Source organism: Stegostoma tigrinum, chromosome 6, assembly GCF_030684315.1.
Source record: "Stegostoma tigrinum isolate sSteTig4 chromosome 6, sSteTig4.hap1, whole genome shotgun sequence".
Classification (NCBI taxonomy): domain Eukaryota; kingdom Metazoa; phylum Chordata; class Chondrichthyes; order Orectolobiformes; family Stegostomatidae; genus Stegostoma; species Stegostoma tigrinum.
In genome coordinates, this window is record NC_081359.1 from 14,652,438 (window position 1) to 14,669,018 (window position 16,581).

Sequence of the window (16,581 nt, forward strand, 5' to 3'; positions counted from 1 at the left end):
TAGACTTTTTGATGTGTGCTCCCAATGGATGAGATTCTCTTCTCAGAGCCAAGTCAGAGATCATTCCCATTAGCAAATGAAATGTTCAAACCATTCACTGGCCTTACCCTCCCCTATCTTTAGAAGCTCCTCCAGGTCTATTACTGTCTGAGTGTTCTGCCCTACTGTATATCTCACTTGTTCAAGGATTACTCCCAAAGTATGAGATTATTAATTATTTGTTACTCATTGCAGGTCCAGTAGGTCCAATCGGTGCTGCTGGTGAACCAGGGTCTCCTGGATTTGAGGGGAGGCCTGGACTGAAAGGAGAAATTGGCCCATCTGGTCCAGCAGGTAAGTGGTGGCCACTTGGCCTATTGGTTTATAGGGGGGTTGCCAATGAATGAAACGGAACACTTTCCTTTATACAATCAGCGTTTAATTCTGCTACACATTCAGAAATCTCACACGTAATCAAGTACTGAAAAAATAATTTGAACTTTGTTGCATGTAGCAACTGAAATAAGTCTCCTCAAATAAGCAAGTTAAGCCTCATAGCCTTTTTACTTAATTAATGATGGAATGTGGCAGGATTTCACCAACAGTATCTGTCTCTGGAAACATCCAGGGTTCGTACTTTATGCGGTGTTGTTCTTTTAAGCTCTGCCGCTAAATTGTTCTGGTATTGGATTCTTACACACTTTCCCCTCTTTCAGGTTTGTGGTGTAGCATCATTGATGATTCAATAGATTCTTTCTTCCCCAAAACTGATTACATTTCTGGAGACCTCCAGTTTGTAGCTTGCCTTCTTACCAGAAATAGCTCTCCTGTTCCTTGTTACATTTGGGGTTAGCTGTCCGTTTAAAGCACGGCTTTTCCTGCAATTAACCCTTTTACTTTATAACATTCATTTTGCAGGCAGACTTAATTGCCCATTTGCAATGAGGCAACAGATTCTGAAACAGTTGTTACCTTCTCTATCCCAGGAAATGGCTTCTTTATGTTTGTGTTTTTTCCCAGAGATGGTTAATTTGCATGTAACTTTGAATTCTTTTGTAACAGTTTCTTTTTGCCACTTTTATTTCAAGAAACTGTTTATTCTAGAAAGAGGTATTGCTGCTTCTTCCTCTTAAGGTAAACTTCACAACTTTAAATTTATCACAATAGGATGACGGAACACGAACCGAATCAAAGGACAATCTGTAGGGGTAGTCTACTCTTCTGCTAAGACCAGAGTCAGTCAGAATGGATCATTCTTATTCATTCAGAATACTGCAAAGATAGTGGGTCAGAAATTTCTCTTTGCTTTGATAGGTATGATTCCTAATGAAGGTTGGTCCTCAATGAACTGGAAATTCTGGTGATGAAGGCACTCCATTCTCAGCGACAAATGAAACAAAGTCACCAGTATCCATTCCAATCGATTCTGGCAGTGTGATGTTCTCATTACCTTTCTTTATTCTTTTATGGAATTTGGGTGTTGCCCATCCCAAATTTCCCTTGAACCAAGTGGTTTGCCCCACCATTTCAGATGGCAGTTAAAACCACATCGCTGTGGGCCTGGAGTCACATGTAGGTCACAGAAGGCAAAATTTCTTCCTTACAGGACATTAGTCCTATGGGGCTATTAGTCCCTCGAGGAGAGGCAATGGCCCAGTGGTATTATCACTAGACTGTCAATCCAAAGATCTAGGTAATGTTCTGGGGACCGGGGTTCAAATCTTTTCAGAGGTGGTAGGAACTGCCGATGCTGGAGAATCTGAGATAACAGAGTAGGCCAAGCAGCATTAGAGGAGCTGGAAAGCTGACGTTTCGGGTCTGGCCAGCTATATTAATCCAGCTCTACACCTTGTTATCTTGGGTTCAAATCCTGCCATGGCAGATGGTGGAATTTGAATTCAATCATAATCTGGAAGTAAGCATCTAATGCTGACCGTCAAACCATTGTTGAATAGCAGGAAAAAACACATCATGCTCTTTTGGGAAGGAAATCTGACAGATCTTACTTGGTCTGGTCTACATGTGACTCCAGGCTCACAGCAATGTGTTTGACTCTCAACTGCCCTCTGGGGTTGGGCAATAAATGCTAGCCCACCAGGGATGCCCACATCTGTGGATAAAAGGAAAAATAATTAGTGAATCAGATGGAATTTTGCATCAATTGGTGATAGTTGACATTTTCACCAAACCAAGACTGGCTTTCAATTGCAGACTTATTAACAGAATGTACATGTCATGCTGCCAAAGTAGGAATTGAATCTGTACCATCAGCACGTCAGCCAGAACTTCTGGAATACTAGTCTACTGATATTGCCACTAGCCCACCTTCTTTAAAAATATACCTGTCTTTTGCAATTTTAAATCACACTGATTCAGAGTTTGATTTTATCCAATGCTGGATGAGCAATTAAGTAGTGAGAAGACTGAAATCATTGTCTTTTGTCACTGCTTCAATTTTCATTCCCTTGCCACCAACTCCATCCCTCTCCCAACTTGAAATGGTCCGGAGCTAAGCTAAACTTCGACCTGATCATCTCTGTCACCCTGAGTTCTGATCCATTCCATCACCAAGGCTATTTATTTCCATCTCTCTAACAACACTCAACACCACCCTGACCTCTGCTGTTCGTCTTCTCCATGCATATGTTACCTCCACATTCACCTGTTCCGACAGCCTCCAGACTGCTCTCCCACTTGACCCACACCCCCTGCTCCCATAAACCCGAGCTCATTTGATTTCCCATTTATTCCTCATTCCTGTGCTTGCTGAGTTCAGCGCCAAGCAAATGTTTGAGGTTAGATTTCTCACACTTATGCTATATCCCATCATGGATCATCCTTCCTTACTGCTGTGACCTCCTTCATCTCAGCACGTCCCTGCACTAACCCATCCCTTCCTCCCACCCCAAGCCGCACCCCCAGCTACCTACTAACCTCATCCCACCTCCTTGACCTGTCCGTCTTCCCTGGACTGACCTATCCCCTCCCTACCTCCCCACCTACACTCTCTCCGCCTATCTTCTTTACTCTCCATCTTCGGTCCGCCTCCCCCTCTCTCCCTATTTATTCCAGTTCCCTCTCCCCATCCCCCTCGCTGATGAAGGGTCTAGGCCCGAAACATCAGCTTTTGTGCTCCTGAGATGCTGCTTGGCCTGCTGTGTTCATCCAGCCTCACATTTTATTATCTTGGAATTCTCCAGCATCTGCAGTTCCCATTATCTCACGTCCCTGCACTAGTCAGCTTGAGGTCCCTTCCACATCCTCGATTTCCATTGCTCCATCCCTGTTGACAGACACAGTTTCTGCTAACTGGACCCTACACTCTGGACATTTTCATTTGAGCCATTCTGTCTCACTATCTTCCTATAAAAGCTTCCCTTTTTGAGTATTACCTGCTTCAGTATTTCCTTGCATACCACAGTGTCAACATGAAAGTGCATTTATGACAATCCCAGTGATGTTTAATTGCGTTAAAGGAACTATTCTAACACACATATGTTATGAAATGTAATTGGCTCATTTCTGCCTCTGTCTTTTAAGGTCCAAGGGGTTATCCAGGACCTGCAGGCCCAGAAGGAACTCCTGGTCCTCGGGGATATCCTGGCCCTCCTTCAATAGCTCATGGCTTCCTTGTGACCCGACACAGTCAAACAACAGAGGCTCCCAGTTGTCCTCAAGGGACGTCGAAAATCTATGATGGCTTCTCGCTGCTTTATGTCCAGGGCAATGAAAGGGCTCACGGTCAAGACTTGGGTGAGTATTTGAAAGGTTGGGAATGCTTTCCATCGTTTCCCTTGCTCCAAAGCCAGGGACATTATCCTGAAGCATGGATCACCAGCATTGGGGCTACAGTGCACTCTTTTCCCAGCTGGTGAGTTCAAAGTGCATCTTCTTCAATGGGGTTTTCGGGAAATCTTTGAAACATTTCCACTGGAAAGTTCTAGATAGAAGGCCCAAACACAAGAGGAAAGACACAACTGACTGACTTCTTTTTCCCTGTCAGTGTCAATTCTTTCTTCATCTTTCACCAAATGTTTCCACCTCTTTATCCTCATACTGATTCACCCTCAACTCATAGATATCTGTCTCCCTCTCCACCTGTCTTTTTCTTTCTCTCTCCCTCTGCCTATTCCACATCTCAGTGTAAAGCATCTTATTGCAAGGGCCCACCAGTGCTATACTTCGTCACTTGAGAATACTTCCTGGATTGCTATTCCAGGCAGATAGGCTGTAACTTCCTCAGAGTTCCTCCTGTTCACATGGTCCAAATTGTGTTATTGAGTGGTACCAGGGGCCTAGATGATGCTTCGAATCAAGGAAAAATCTTGGGGCAGTAGGCGCCTTGCTGGAAGGCTCGATGGACTGAATGGGAGAAATCAGACACCCAGCCTGACTTCTTTCTTGCTGGCTCATTCCCTGGACAGCAACTGCACACACCACCCATCAAGCAGGTCTCCATTGGCAAAGTGGATACCCTCTGTTTGACTTGTCCAGGACAAGTCGGGCAAACTGTGCAGGGCAGCTGCGAACTGCCATCACTTGGCCAGGGGCTCAGCTGAGCTTTAAAGATGGCACCAGTGCCAGGAATCCCAGAAGGTCAGTGTTGCACCCTATGGCAAGTGGTCAAATAGGATGAGTAGGGTGCTATGGAGTGTGGCACCTCGTTGACAAGGTGAGATTGAGAAGATAGCATGAGAAAACTCACCGGAGATCATGAACGTGGCCTCCGTGAATTTGCCAAAATTTACTTTGCCAATTTCTGGTAAGATTCAGCTGCAATAGTGAGTCCCAGGAATAATGGGCATGGGATTTATAAAGCGGTCATGCATTCAAGCCTGATCCCTTAGAATTGAATCTTAGGTCAGTTGTTGGCTCAAGTTGCAACTGGCTAGCCCTGGCACGAATGAAAATCAAGACCGTTCTAAAACCAACCCAAGAAGAGAGAGGGGAGATCAGTTTGGAGGAGGAGATAGGCGAACCAGTTGGGAATGGGATAGGGTGAGGCAGTCAGGAGGAGGAGAGCGAGACAATCAGGAGAGAGGGGGCAGTATCAGCTGGCAGTGAGAGCATGTGTACAGGAGGAGCGGAAGTTTAAACACTAGGGACAGCTTCCGGAAACAATGTAAAAGCCATTGGCATGACTGGCCTCAGTAATGAGATATACTGTGATCAATACAAACGGGTTTTTGAATGAATGTTAAACACTGGATTTGCATAAGCAAGGGGTATAATGGCCAGGTTCAGACTTGGGGGCATTTGCAGTAAGAAATGGGTACCACTGTTGGATCCTTGGCCATTAGTTTTTAGCCCATACCCATGGGGACAGCCCCACTGAGATCCCAGCTAAAAGCCACCATTCCCAGCATGTGAACAATGAGAGAATCTCTTCACAAACAGGAAACTACGGAGATAGAGCACAGATCAAGAATTGTGCATGGAGACTGATAGCTTTCCACATCTTCTGTTGGATCAGATCAGCTTTGCTCCCAGGCTCATATGATTCCACAAGCAATTTATAGTGTTAATGGTTATTACCAACGCCCAGTCAATCCTTTGACATGGAGAGATGTTCCAGTAGTTTGATGCTGTGCGAATGTTCAGAGGCAAGGCCATCCCAGTACTGTGGTGCCCCTGGACTAACCCTGTTCTTTCCCAATGCAGGCACAGCGGGCAGTTGCTTGCGTAGATTCAGCACGATGCCATTCCTTTTCTGTAACATCAACAATGTCTGCAATTTCGCGTCAAGAAATGACTATTCCTATTGGCTGGCCACGCCAGAACCAATGCCAATGAGTATGGCACCTGTGGTTGGTCAATCCATTGAGCCATTTATCAGCAGGTGAGACTGTAGATATCTTGGTACAGTGTAATTGTTTACATGTCAATAAAGGCGGACGTGAGGTCTGAATTACTGAATCTCATAACACATAGGCAAGCCAATCAGTTTATTATTAATTGCAAGAGCTATATTTTCCACTGCTCTTTCCCATTGCCCTACTAATGTTTCTGCTTACATCCAATTCCCTTTTGGAAATTATTATTGAATCTGCTTCTTTTGCCCTTTCAGGAGCACATTCCAGAACCGCCAAAGCTCAGTGTTTTAACAAAAAATTCTATTCATCTACCCTCAGGCACTTTTACCAATTATCTTAACTATGTCTCGTCACCTTATTTTGTTATTCTTAGAAGAAAAAAGGTGCTTCATTAACAGAAACATCTTCACACAGCTAGTTATTAAACAGCCAAGCATCAATCACAAGAATGTTATCTGCTAAAGATAGATGTAAACATGAGGAAAGATCAAAGAGACAGGGTTTGTAGCCACCAAGAAGAAGAAAGCTCTTCTTTGTTATTGATCCACTTAACAGGAAGCTGGATAAACACAATGGAGAAAGGAATTGATGGTTATGTCGAAGGACTGAGATGAAGAGGGCTGGGAGGAGCCTTGTCATAAACACCAGCACAGGCTGATTGGGCTGAATGGCCTGTTTCTGTGTCTGTAAATTCATTCTACTGAGGACACAGCAGTAGTGTGAGCAGAAATTTATTATAGGCACACAGTTGTTTGCAAAGATTCAACACTATGCTGTTTGCTGAGTTTTGTAGCTTAAACCAGGCGTTGTCTGCTTTCTTCCTTTCTATTTGCGACTTATTTGCAATCTGAACCCCTATGTGAGGTCTGCATTGTGGAATCTCATTGCCCCTCAGAAACAATCATTAACTCAGTCATATTTTCGGCCCTTCACCGTCCATAAATGGGAATTCATTGAAAGGGAGTGAGCCTCGGAAGTAGGCTTCAGGTGAGATGTGGCTCCTGCAAACAATACAGCAAGCTCCTGAAATCAACTTTAGAAGTGCAATAATTGTGGCAATGAGAATGGTGCATGGGATAGGGAGTATAAAATATGTGCAAAATGACACTGAGTAACTCACTATCCCAATGAGTAACTCACTATCCCAATGAGTAACTCACTATCCCAATGAGTATCTCACTATCCCAGACCTGCAGTCAGAGTGTCCCAGCGTTAGCTGCAGACTGGGGTGGATATATATTCACCTTACATTGTCTTTCACACAGTCAGGGCCACCCACAGGAGAAGACCTGATTACTGCAGGGAATTTACAAAGTTTCCTGGAGTTATGGGTGAGGGAGGCCAGGTAGCAGTGACCAGTTACTGAGCTACTTGGAGTTGAAAGGCCAATGACAGGTTTCAGCTTATCAGATTGATTGGTTGATCTTTGAATGTTGGCCCCTCGTGCTTGTAATAACGTAATAAACTGCTGACTTCTCTTCAGATGCTCTGTTTGTGAAGCTCCAGCAATGGTGATTGCTGTCCACAGCCAAACAATTCAAATCCCACTCTGCCCCAATGGTTGGACTTCCCTCTGGATCGGTTACTCCTTCATGATGGTAAGCATCAAACGCATTTGAGCAGAATTGTTGCTTTGGGCGCGATCAGAAGGTTGTACACAAAATGTGTTTGTAATTAAATTGGGCCCTTCGGTTCTACTAAAATTAATTTGCATATTCACAAGGATAAAATCCGCCATAAGTGCAATCAGAGTGAGATGTAATGTAATCATTTGCTTTTCTCTCTCTGTTTACTTGATATATTGAAGAGTGGAAACGGTAGAGTTTATCAAGTTTAGGGTTATTCATCAAAATGAGACACATTTAATCAGTGTGCCCTTCCCTATACCTGTGAGTGACCTTACTTAAAATTACTGAAAATAACTTAAAAATAATTTCTCTGAACTAAATACTTGTTCTCTGGTATACACCAGTCAGTTTTGTAATGAAATAAATGTATTTTGATGTGAAGAAACTTTTGTAATCTGCCAATCAATAGCAGTGTACGTGTATGAGAATGATGATAACCTGATGAATTCCTAAACAATGCAATTGGCAAAATCTCACAGTGTTGAAGTCAGGATGTGACCAGATTATAGATGGGACCTAGTTCAGGTTAATTGAACCCTTGAACCAGAACAGTAAAGAACGTCACTGGTCTTCGAGTCAGTCATGGAGATGTACAGCGTGGAAACAGACCCTTCGGTTCAACTCATCCATGCTGACCAGATTCCTAAATTAATCTAGTCCCATTTGCCAGCACTTGGCCCATATCTGTCTAAACACTTGCTATTCATAATCTCATCCAGATGCTTTTTAAATGTTGTAATTATACCAGCCTGTACTTTCTCTAACAACCCATTCCATACACGCACCACCCTGTGTATGAAAAAGTTGCCCCTTAGGTCCCTTTTAAATCTTTTCCCTCTCACCGTAAACCTGTGCCTTCTAATTTTGGACACCCCCACCCTAAGGAAAAAACCATGACTATTTACCTTATTCATGCCCCCTTCATGATTTTATAAACACCTGTAAGGTCAGCCCTCAGCCTCTGACACTCTCGGGGAAATAGGCCCACCAGCTTATTCAGCCTCTCCCTACAGCTTAAGCCCTCCAACCCTGGCAACGTCCTTGTAAATCTTTTCTGAACCCTTTCAAGTTTCACTACACCCTGATAGCAGGGAGACCAGAGCTGAATGCAGTATTCCAAAAGTGGCCTAACCAGTGCCCTGCACAGCAGCAACACGACCTCCCAACGCCTATCCTCAGTGCACTAACAGATAAAAGCAAGCATACCAAACACCTTCTTTACCAATTCACCACCCTTATGGGGGGTGGGTGGGGGTTGGGGGTCCCAATAGGGGCTGGTGTGGGGTGGGTTGACCAACTTGATAGTGGGAGAGCCAGCCTGGACTTTTGTACACAAGCGCTGGGATTTAATCCCAGGACCATCCAACTATGTGGTGAGGGTGCTCGCCACTGAGCCCCATCTGACAGCATTGCGAGGACTGCAGTGGGTTTGTGCCCATCTTTCATGGCAAGATAGAATCCTACAGTGCCGAAAGAGGCCATTTGGCCCACTGAGTCTGCACCAACCCGCTGAAGAGCATCTCATCCCATCCCCATAACCCTGTATAGGGTTTTTACCATGGCTGGCCCACTTAACATGTACATCTTTGGACTATGGGAGGAAACCCACTCAGACACTGGGAGAACATGCAAACTCCACAGAGACGGTCACCCGAGGCTGGGAATGAAGCCGGGTCCCTGGTGCTGCAAGGCAGCAGGGCTAACCCCTGAGCCACTGTGCCAACTTCTCTGGGCCTTGCTCCTGACTGAAAACCAACCATTTCCTCCTGTAAATAAAGGACTTGAGAAAATTCCTGCACATCCATTAGAAGAGGAACATGCGAGTAACGAGAGGGTAAGGTAACAACAGAGAAAGTGAAAGAGTCGGGCACCAGGAGAGTGCTTGTGCACAGTTGTCCTTTATTTGCATTGAGTGATTGGCTTGTTCGACTCAAGTGTTTCATTCAGTCTTTTCTGTCTCTGCATGCAGCACACCAGTTCCGGAGCTGAGGGGTCAGGACAGGCTTTATCATCACCTGGCTCATGCCTGGAGTCATTCCGTTCTGCTCCCTTCATCGAGTGTCACGGGCGAGGGACCTGCAATTATTATGCAAACTCTTACAGCTTCTGGCTCGCAACTGTTGAGAGCACCGAGATGTTCAGGTTAGTGAAGGGAGCTCCTTGGCACTACACACTCAGCATTTTCACTGGCTATGCTGAACAGGATTGTTCATTGCACTGTGACGTGATTTGCTGTTTCTGGTGGAAGGAATGTCAGGAGTAAGCACTGAACACCACCTGCCCTTTTGTCATCTTCTTAACCAATTCACCTGACTGAAGAATTCAACTGATCACTTCTCTGAAGAGTTTCAGAGTTTTTTTTCAATCTTTAATAATAAGCCAGGCCTCATCTCACTCCAGTTCAAGTGCAATCACCCTTAATAGGGTAAAAAGGGAAGACCTGTATTTCTACAGACTCAAGACATTGCAGAATATTTTGCAGCTAAGTGCTGTAAGAAGGAAATGCACATGTCAGTTTACACATAGCAAGCTCCAACAAACAGCAATGAGAGAACCAATCATTGAGAGTGCGGCCCTCCCTCAGTAAGGTACTTTAACGTCAGTGAAATAAGGTCATTCCCTCCCAGACAGGGCCGGGGGGGTTTGAAGGCTGCAAGCACCTGATTGATCAGGAGGCTGCGATCCTGTGACTGATCCCGGACGTCGGTTGGACGGAATTTGTACGGGACATACCAGCCTCTGGAAAGAGCTGCTTCCTGATGTTGTTTCTGTTTTCTTCCAGCAAACCGGAATCAGAGACGCTTAAGGCGGGAGAGCTGCGCACTCGCATCAGTCGCTGCCAAGTCTGCATGAAGAAGACGTAATACAATCTGAGACTGCCAAGTTGTTCAGCTGTCTCGCAATCCTCTAATGAACTATGGTGCTATTTCTATAATAAAGCAATATGACAATATCCTGTGTACCTCACTCATCTATTGTGACAAATGAAAGAAAAAAATACATAGCAATAGGAATGGAGATACAAAAGAAAATGCTTTTCTTGCAATACCCAGGTGCCCTACTGCTCTAAGAAAAACCATATAAGCTTTCTACTATTGACATACTAAATGGCACTTTGTTTATTAAAGCAATGCACTGAATATTAACAGAAATAAAAAATACTTACAGTACAATGAAAAGATGGGAGAGAGTTAAGAGGCTGCAAACAGCATTGAAGCATTTGCAAATAATGACAGCAGTGTATGAGCCAAGCTAAAACTTTACAAAACAACTCTCTTGGTCCAAGTCCCACTGAGAGGTGTGTGTGCTTAATGTGTGGTGCATTGATTAAAATTTCTGCCCAGACAACCAGGCTAATGAGTGGGAGCAGTGAAGGTGGGAGACGGAGAATGACATGTCCTCAGATTCCGATCTGTGCTCCTGTCCCACAGAGCTCCAGCTCAGCAGGTGTCCCATGCATTCTCCTGGGATGTGGACATTCAGTGGCAGCCAACTGAGTGACTTGCCAGGCCATTTCAGAGGGCAGTGAAAGAAGGAATTTGGCATCACATGAATGCCACACCAGGTAAGGATGGCATGTTTCCACCTCTGAAGAACATCAGTGAACCAGACGAATTTTGCAACCATCCAGCCATTTCGTGGCCATTCATAAGGTTGCCAATTTATTCCAAATTTATCAACTCATTGACTTTTTGAATACCACATGCTATGGGGTTTGAACTCATTTCTCTGGATCATTGCTAGAGGCCTCTGGATTATTAGTCCAGTTACATAACCTGCACGCCACCATTCCCCGGTCAGTCAGATGCTGATTAACTCTCTCCCATCTATTTAATATATACTAAATAGTTTCTATTTAAGGTTTTGTTTGTTTCCTGACTGTGGATATGAGATTGAATCAAGGAGCTGTAAAGACAACAAAATCTTCTGTGACATGAAGACATTGTGGTATTTACTGTTGCATAAGAACAAGGGGTTTTCTGGAAGTGGTCAGAGTTTATATAACAAGGGCTGATTTTACATATGGGAATCTCCATGTCAGGTTATCCCTGAAAGGCACACCCAGCAAATCAAGCTTCCCATTATTGCTGGCAAGATGTTGTAAAATCATCCCGAATATTTAGTATATATTATTGGGAAATCTTCACCAAGGTGCTATGGAATATACACTGTTATTAAACTATTCAACAGTCATCCTCTTGTAGTCATTATGTCCAATTAGCATCATTAGTCTCCTTCAATCTTCTTTTGGGGTTGCTAAATGCCATTAAACTGCAACATTTTGTACTATTTTTCTAAGGAATGTGTACCAATATATGCATGATAGCAAGTTACTGTAAACAAGTCTTCACCGCCAGGCTTTTGTTTGAGCTCAATAACCACAAATCCTGGTATCCTTTCATCCTCTGTTACACAGCTGCTGATTTCAGATGTAACTGAGCATTCCTGGTAAATCTGCTTCCTGGGAATGTAGGATTAAAGAGCAGGAATGGGGAATCTCACGTGCTTAGATAGATCTTTAATGTGTGTGTGTGCATATAGATCGGTTTGGGTGTCTGAATGTGGAGTGTGTGGGAGTTGGAGGGACCGCAAGGTAGTCTGGATTCTACAACTCATTTAACCAGAGCAGAACTAGTACAGCCCCAAGGTTTCATCCATGAAAATGTTGTTGGCTACATCAATCACTCTGAAAGGTACCTAGAACCATTGATTCTTTTAGTGATAGATTATTATCAGAGTAATAATCATACCTGAATGTTTCTTGTGTGTGTGTGTGTGTGTGTGTGTGTGTGTGTGTGTGTGTGTGTGCGTGTGTGTCTGTCTAAAACTGTGGGTAATAGAATACGCAATTTTCCAGTTGTACAAAACTTAAAGCCATTTGAGAAATCAAAGCTACTGTTCTTCTGAATTCTATAGTGATCTTTCAATCAGCTTAGGCTGACTAAACAAAACTAGAAATAGTGTTTGAATGGTCAACTATTCCTGCTTTTCAGCTGCTGTTCATTGCTTTTGTCAACATACAGTCCAGAAATTTCTGCCTCCTTGCATTACTTAGCACATACATTGCAAATGGTTTGAACTAATATCCAGCTGAGCTCTCCTCAGTATGAAAGCACTGGAGATGGGGCAGGGAAGAGCAGACACAGAAAGCGATGAAGGCTGTTATCTGAAAAGTGGTGACACAGCATTAAGGGGTGATTTTTAGTGTTTTATGTTCCAAATGAAGAGCATCACCCATTGAAGTCCAAGTTGAATGTTCCCAATTCCCATCACACTATTCTCCATCCAATTGGAACAGGAATTGTCAAATTGTGACATAACAATTTGCATTTATATACGCACCTAACATAGTAAAACATCCCAAGGCGCTTTCAAGGGGCGACTATCAAACAGAGTTTGACACCGAGCCACAGAAAGGAAACAATAGGACAGGTGACCAAAGCTTAGTCAAAGAGGTAGGTTTCAAGGACCATTTTAAAGGAGAGGAAAGAGATAGAGAGTATTAGGGAGGAACCTCCATAGCTCAGGACCCAACCAGAAGAAAGTCAATGCCATGAGTTTTTGATTAGAGAATCTTGTTATCAATGTTCCCTGTCTCATTGATGCTCTGTCTCCCCTGATTGGAATCAGTCCATTATTATCAGGGTTTTGTAAATTTTATCTTGTACACTTGAATAACTTGATTCATTGCTTACCTAAGAGGCCTTTATTCTTCGGTTTTGTATTTTTTATACAGATTGTATTAAAGTTTAGTAAAATGGTTCAGTAATGGAATATGGATCATCTGGCTGTTACATACTGAACTTGCTTGATGCAGAAACATGTCGGTACTCAAAACAGTCCATGTATGACACACATCTCTGGAAGTTCAGCGTTTACATGGAAGATTGACACTCTTGTTTTGTGATGCAGTTAACTAAACCAATTCTATTTCTCCAGACCTATTTGTACATTATAAGACATGAAGATTAAAATTAATAATTTTGTGTTTTAAAATGAAATGTTTTGATCTGCTTTATTTTCAATGGTAATATTAAAAGATTTGTAAGACATTAAGATACTATTTGACCTGCCACATCTATGCTGGCAGCAGAAGAAAAGTATCCAGTTTAATCCCATTTTCCTAATTCTGTAGTCCTATACTTTACAAAAATGTATGTAAGTAAGTACTTTCAGTTCACTTTTTCCAAATCATACCTCAGCTTAGTAAAATTGTCTTTATCTGCTTTAAAGCTTTTACTCTTAGTAACTTTTTCCATTACTGCTGTAAATCTAACTGAATTATGGTCACTGCTGTTAAAGTGCTCCTCAACTGATAACCCTTGCTCCTGCCCAGCTCCATTCTCTAAAACCTAACCTGGACTGTTACCTTTTCTGCTCTTATATTGGTTTACAACATTTACCGAAATGTATCTGAAGAATTCTACACTATCAGTACCCTCTGATTTTATCTTTTAAGATAGTTGAAATTCTTAGTATTATTGCCCTCTTTGGCTTCTGTGGTTTTGTGGAATTTGACCATATATTTGCTCTTCTATCTTAGATTTAGAATTAGATTTTACTGTCATGATTACTCAAGTACAGGGACACAGGAGAGCAGTGAAAAGTGTACAATGTCACAATTCCCGGCACCATCTTTGGTACAAAGTTCACAACAACAGAAGTTGCTGGAAAAGCTCAGCAGGTCTGGCAGCATCTGTGGAGAGAAATTAGAGTTAATATTTCAGTTCGAGGAACATAACTCTGATTTCTCTCCACAGATGCTGCCAGGCCTGCTGAGATTTTCCAGCAACTTCTGTGTTGTTTCTGACATACAGCATCTGCAGTTCTTTTGGGTTTTATTAGGTACAAAGGTTCCTAGGTACAAAGTCTTACATTTGTTAAGTTTTAACAATAAAGAAATAAGTTAAAAAGTTTGTCACTACATTTCTTCTTAGTGTAAAGCAGAAAAATAGAGAAGGAGAGTTAAAAATTAAACATTATAGTACTTGCTTAAGCCATGGGCCTGCAGTTGCTTAGTGCTGGGCTTTCCCCACAAGGGTTCGCTTTCACCCACTCCGGACTTAGTCCTGCCCAGGCTCACCAGCTGTTTCGCTGCCTACCACCATCTGGCTAATGCTGGGTCCCAGCTGATGCCATGCTCTGACCCCGCTGCTGCCTTCACAACCAAGCTTTCTCCAGGAGGTAAGTTTAAAACATGATGGTTTAAAATGATTTTACATTTGTGCTCCTTCACCCTAGGTTTCACAGTCCACCTCCCCAACACCACCATTAGAAATGATTTCTCCAGCCATCGATTTTTGTCTGAATCCTAAAATCTTTGTTGCAGTGAAGAGGAGCCCAGTTTAAGGAATTTCGCCACATAAGCTATCCCTCGGAGGCAACGAACTTTCTCTGTTGCTGTCCATCCAAGACAATTAACATTGTTAGATAATGAAACGGATAATGTTTCGCTTTGAAGTTTATTGTGAAATTCCAAATTGAAAAATGGATCCTTTGAAGTAGCTTTGTTTCATCTGGAAGACGTGTGTGTAGACACCCCAAGACACACTACAAAACGAGTGGGATTCTGAGATGATTTACTGTCCCCACTTACCCTGTTATTTACATCTGTCAGAGACTGACACCTGCTGACACTTAGCAGTCATTGCACCAACTGGCCATACTGATTTATAATGAGAATGTGCCTTCACTTGATACAGTGCGCCACAAAGGATATCGTTCCTGTTCTGGTTCTTTGTAAGACATGCCCATTAAGTTCCACTTGGCCCCTCCCTAGCCCTGCAAGTTTCTGCAATTTAAACATTTCCCAATTCCCTTTTGCAAGTTACGATCGAGTTAGCTTCCATTGCCCTTTCAATCAGCACACTCCAGATCAGAGCAAGCTGTTGTGTGAAAAGGCCATTCTACTCATCAGCCCCTCTGGTTATTTTAAGAATGTAAATTAAATCACCCGTTAATTTTGTCATCCCTGATACCAAGCTAGCGAGAGATCAGAAATTCTGAGGCGAGAAACTCACTTCCTGACTGCCCAAAGCCTGTCCACAAGGAACAAGTCAGAAGTATGATGGAATATTCCCTAGATTAGTGTAGCTCCAACAACACTCAAGAAGCTTGACATCACACCCACTTGATTATCACACCAGCCACCATCCTCAACATTCAGTCCCTCCTCAACTAACACAGTGTCCTGTCTACCACATACATTGCAACAACTCATCAAGGTTCCTTAACAGCATTTTGCAGACCCACAACCTACACGCTATAGGACAAGGGCAGCAGATACAATGGAAAACCACTGCCTGCAAGCTCCCCTCCAAGCCACACTCGATCCTGACCTCGAACTACATCATTCCTTCTTTCACTGCCACTGGATCAAAATCTTGGGACTCCCATCCTAACAGCATTGCAGGTGAACTACACCAAATCGCCTGCAGTGATTCAAGAAGGCAGCTTACCACCACCTTCTTCAGGGTAATTAGGAACTGAGGACAAAATGTTGGCCTAGCCAGTGACAACTACATCCCATGAAGAAAGGTGCAAGAGACGGGCCACAGCGCTCCCTGCAAGCCAATTGCCAAAGCAGATCCAACCAATAGCAAGGAGGATCCGACTCATAAAATAAAGACACCTCTCGGCCCATCCTGACTGTACTAGTTCTTAATCAAGCATTACGACTTGGTGCCATTCTCTTGCCTTTTCCCTATACCCTTGCACATTGCTTTTATTCAAATAACTATCCAATACCCTCTTGAATGCTTGAACTAACTTGGCTTCCACCATACCTCCAGGCAGTTCATTCCAGACACAAACAACTCATTTTGTGAAAATGCATTTTTTTTAAACATTGCATTTGTTACATTTGGAGATCACTTTAAATCAATGTCGCCTCGTTCTTGATCCTTCTATGAGTGCTAAATGACTTGAACCTTTATTCTAAATGATTTGAACCTTCATTCTGACCCAATAAGCAGTGAGCTACTGTATGGTGATCTACTATGTGGTGTTCCACGAGACAACAGTCTAGTGCATTGTGATTATTTATACTGCTGTGAGGTGATTTACAACATCATGATCCACTTGGTCTGGATCTACTCTGTAGTGACTAGTAGGTTCAGCAAAATAATGTTTTCCCATTGCACTAATGAAATCACACAACA

The 16,581-nt window shown here is 43.0% G+C and overlaps 1 protein-coding gene across 1 annotated transcript in view; it reads left to right on the forward strand.

The window, feature by feature from the left end:
- LOC125453228 (collagen alpha-5(IV) chain-like) overlaps positions 1 to 10,373 on the forward strand; it is a 189,164-nt gene extending 178,791 nt beyond the window's left edge. Inside the window, exons 47-52 of the mRNA XM_059646446.1 lie at positions 235 to 333; positions 3,520 to 3,732; positions 5,641 to 5,818; positions 7,276 to 7,390; positions 9,390 to 9,562; positions 10,203 to 10,373. Coding sequence (XP_059502429.1) covers positions 235 to 333; positions 3,520 to 3,732; positions 5,641 to 5,818; positions 7,276 to 7,390; positions 9,390 to 9,562; positions 10,203 to 10,284 — 860 coding nt within the window. The 3' untranslated portion in view covers positions 10,285 to 10,373. The remainder of the gene's footprint in view (positions 1 to 234; positions 334 to 3,519; positions 3,733 to 5,640; positions 5,819 to 7,275; positions 7,391 to 9,389; positions 9,563 to 10,202) is intronic.
- Positions 10,374 to 16,581: the final 6,208 nt, after the last annotated feature.